The 3,839-nt window shown below is 38.5% G+C and overlaps 1 protein-coding gene across 1 annotated transcript in view; it reads left to right on the top strand.

Annotated features, from left to right (window-relative positions):
- Ly75 (lymphocyte antigen 75) overlaps positions 1-3,839 on the top strand; it is a 162,539-nt gene that overhangs the window by 30,341 nt on the left and 128,359 nt on the right. Inside the window, exons 7-8 of the mRNA XM_023713793.1 lie at positions 1,479-1,670; positions 2,913-3,070. Coding sequence (XP_023569561.1) covers positions 1,479-1,670; positions 2,913-3,070 — 350 coding nt within the window. The remainder of the gene's footprint in view (positions 1-1,478; positions 1,671-2,912; positions 3,071-3,839) is intronic.

A 3,839-nucleotide genomic window follows, 5' to 3' on the forward strand; every position in this document is an offset into this window, starting at 1 on the left:
CACACACACACACACACACACACACACACACACACATAGATAAAACTTTTTTTAAAAGTCCTACTTTAAGAAATTATGAGAGAAAGGGGAAAAATCACAACTTTTGTCATCGAGAAAGGAGCTCAGAGAAACTTCTTTTTAAGAAAGGCAATCATATCAAATAAATGATGTAAGGAAATCTTTTCAGATAACAGGGAAAAATAAACACATATCTCCCAAGTTAATGCAAGTCAAATGTAATCCACACAACAAAAAGCATAATAGAGAAGTGAGCATAAATGAAAATAAACCAGAACAACCAACAACAGATTAAATAAATACCTCAAAGTAGCAATTATTAAGCAAATTGTCTCCACATGATTGAATCATATGCATTTATTATAACTATGCCATCAGGAAAATACAAAGAGCTGAACTAAATGATATGCCTACTTATCATTTTAGTCTTATAAAAATATCTATTCATTGAGACAAAGACTAGAATATGGAAATGTTTTAAGTTCAATTATGCATGATTTCTCCCCTTTGCTCTTTTATCATAATTATATAACATAGTAGAAATAATAAATGCTGTTCAGAATTTAAAAGTTAATTTAGTTATCCTACAAGCATAAGAAGCTAGATGAACCTGAATTTTACCCTTTAGTAAAAAAAATAAGCTGTCCAGGATTTTAAGATGCTGTTTTCTTAAAACAATTGTTCAAAGTAGTTCTGAATCAGTGAAGCACGAGTAATGAAACTATTTTCTAATTTTTTAGGAAGGGTAAAAGTATTTGTATGGTTTTATACCTGGATCTTTTGCTCTAACCTAGAAATATTAGACCCTCATTTGTGAGTTTTATCATAATCAAATCGAAGAGCTAGCAGTTTCATGATGACAGAGAGCCCAGCAGGAGAAGAGGAAAGAAGTCCAGAGATGCCCTTTGCCCTTTCTCCATTGTTGCCAGCTCTTCAGTGTGAACTGTACAAATGTCTTATTCTGTTCCTTAAATCTCTGCCTGTCCTTTGCTCAGGACTGAGCATTAATGCACATCACCTTGGTGACCTAATCATGCAAGGAGAGATGGGTCAGCCTCATTATCATCCTCTCAAAGGCAGAGACTGGAGGGGAGTCTAGCACAGCTCAGACCCAGAAAAAGATTTGTCAGCAACTGGCTCAGCCCACGCCTTTTTTCTGTCTATTAGAACTGAGGGCAATTCTTCCCTTTATTGTGCCTGTGCCCTTTAAGCTGTCCATGCCCAGCCGTGTAGCAGGTCTGCATCCCAGGAAGGTCACATCGTTATTTGAATCCTTGCAGGAATTCTTACAGTGCCATGTATACATGAGGGACAACGTAAATTTATGTCACTCCAGTATCTGACATTATGTTGCCTCATTTTCCAGAAGCTTTATGATTCAGCGAAGAAAAATTTGCAATATTTTTAAATTCAAAATAGCAATGTCTTTACTGGAATATAAATTGCTGCTTTCCCCCTAGATGTGTGGACATATTCAGATACCCGCTGTGATGCAGGCTGGCTGCCAAATAATGGATTTTGTTATCTACTAGTAAATGAAAGTGCTTCCTGGGATGAGGCACAAATAAAATGCAGAGCTTTCAGTGGTGACCTCATCAGCATTCATTCGTTAGCAGATGTGGAGGTGGTTGTCACAAAACTCCATAATGGAGGTAAGTTTTTTAAAGCATCCTATTTGAGAGGCTTAAGACATTTTAAAATATTCTTATTTTCAGACGTGTACAGAGAATGAACGCCTATAATTTGATCCTGCAGATTAACACTGTCCTGCAGGGTTTTCTGTGGTGATGGAACTGCCCCATTGTCTGCCCTGTCCAATCCAGTGGCCGCCTGCCACGTGTGGCGTTTGAGTACTTGAAATACAGCTTAGGAATGATAAAGAGAATTATGCTTTTATTTAATTTTAATTAAATATGTTTGGATTTAAAAAGCCACATGTGCCTAATGGCTACTAATACAGTACAACTGTTGACTGGACAGGTTTCCATTTCTTAGACTCTAAATTCACCTTAAGTTAAGTGATAACTATTTCACTTTGCAATCATTTGAGAATTAAAGACCAGTGAACAAAACTATATTAAGCTGCTGGTGATATCCCCTCTTCCTAAGATTCTCTAGTAATAACAGGTAATAGTAGATACCTATTTTGTGCGGGGACGGTGCTAGTTGTTTCTGTGAAGGCAGTGGAGTTGCTCATGGAAAGCAGAGGACAATATTTCTATTCTAATTAGAATGTCTATAGCTGTATTTACAGTTTTACTAATTCCCATAGAGCAGAGTTTATCTACACAGAGGTCAAGAACACTCCGCTTGGAGGTCTTAGTCCAGCTCTGGGTCCTGTGTCCTCTCTGAGTATTGGTAACAGGAAGAGCCTTCACTTTCCAACCTGCCTCCCTCTTCAGTGCATTAATAGGCTAATTAAGAATACTATAGAGATTCCTATACCCCATATCAGAAGGCAAAACTCAGCAGCAATGTTATGGTTTGTGTATAGTTGTCCCCCCAAAACCTCATGCAGTTTTGGGGTGGCTTCTGGAGTTTGTGATTGATTGCTGTGGGTGTGGATGCTGCACCTGCCCTGGGCAGGTAATTTGCATTTCAATGTAAGGAGGAAAGAGAAGTTAGCTACTTGAGCTGCTGCTACTCCTCCTTGAGCTCTTGCTTTTTGCCACTGCTGTGAAAAGTTGCCCTGTGCCATGTGCCCTCTGCCTTGAAGGCAGCTGAGTGTGGACTGAAACCTCCAGTAACTATGAGCTAAGTAAATCTTTCCTTCCTTCATTTTGAGTGTCAGGTATTTGTCCCAGCAACGAGAGAAGAGTAACTAAGACAAACAATATACATGTTAAAGAAAGCAATTGAGTAAAGCCAAATAAAGTAACACATTTTTCTTTTAGATGCCCGAGAAGAAATATGGACAGGCCTTAAGAGCGTGAATATACCAACTCTGTTTCAATGGTCAGATGGTACTGAAGTTACTCTGACATACTGGGATGAAAATGAGCCACAAGTTCCCTACAATAAGACACCCAACTGTGTTTCTTATTTAGGAGAGGTAACAAAACATCTTGTGACCTATTTACAGTCTTACTGTTATCCTCAATGGTAATATTAAAATTACTTTGGGTGAAGTATTTATGTGTAAGCTGAGAAAAAACATAAAAAGAGCCCTGTATATTGGGCTACTGAAAAATGGGTAAGTAAAAGCAACTCTTGACTAAATAATTCACTTCCTATCTGAGGCAATTTGCTTTGTCTGAAACAGAGATAGAGCATCTCTTTAAAACTCACATTCTTGTGCAGACTGGTTATTAGATCAGAGTTGTCATCTATGTTTCTGCCACCAGTCTGATATTCGGCAGGTAGCCACAAGTTAACCTGTTAAGTTCCATATTTTCATATTCAAGTTGTATATTATTCCTTCTTTGAGAATTAAGTAAAAAGATATTTGATACTTAACTTTTGTATTAGTCACTTTTCCTTGCTAGGACAAATTGCCTGACACAATCAAATTAAAGGAGAAAATATTTTACTTTGGCTCATGTTTTCCAAGGTTTCAGTCCATGGTCAGCTGGCTCTGTGGCAGAAACATCACGCAGGAAGGTGAAGAAAAGCTTCTCACCTCATGGCAATAAAGAAGCAGAGAGTAGAGGAAGAAAACCAGACCAGAAAGGGCCAGGAGTCACTGTAGTCCCCATGATCACATGCCTATGGCCCGGCCCAACTCACCTGATGTGCTTTCCCACACATCCCCTAGCAAATCAATCTGACCATCAAGATTAACATCACAAGGGGCTGGGGAGATAGCTCAGTAGAATAAGCAC

The sequence above is a fragment of the Octodon degus genome, unplaced genomic scaffold (assembly GCF_000260255.1).
Source record: "Octodon degus isolate 3935 unplaced genomic scaffold, OctDeg1.0 scaffold00032, whole genome shotgun sequence".
Taxonomy (NCBI): domain Eukaryota; kingdom Metazoa; phylum Chordata; class Mammalia; order Rodentia; family Octodontidae; genus Octodon; species Octodon degus.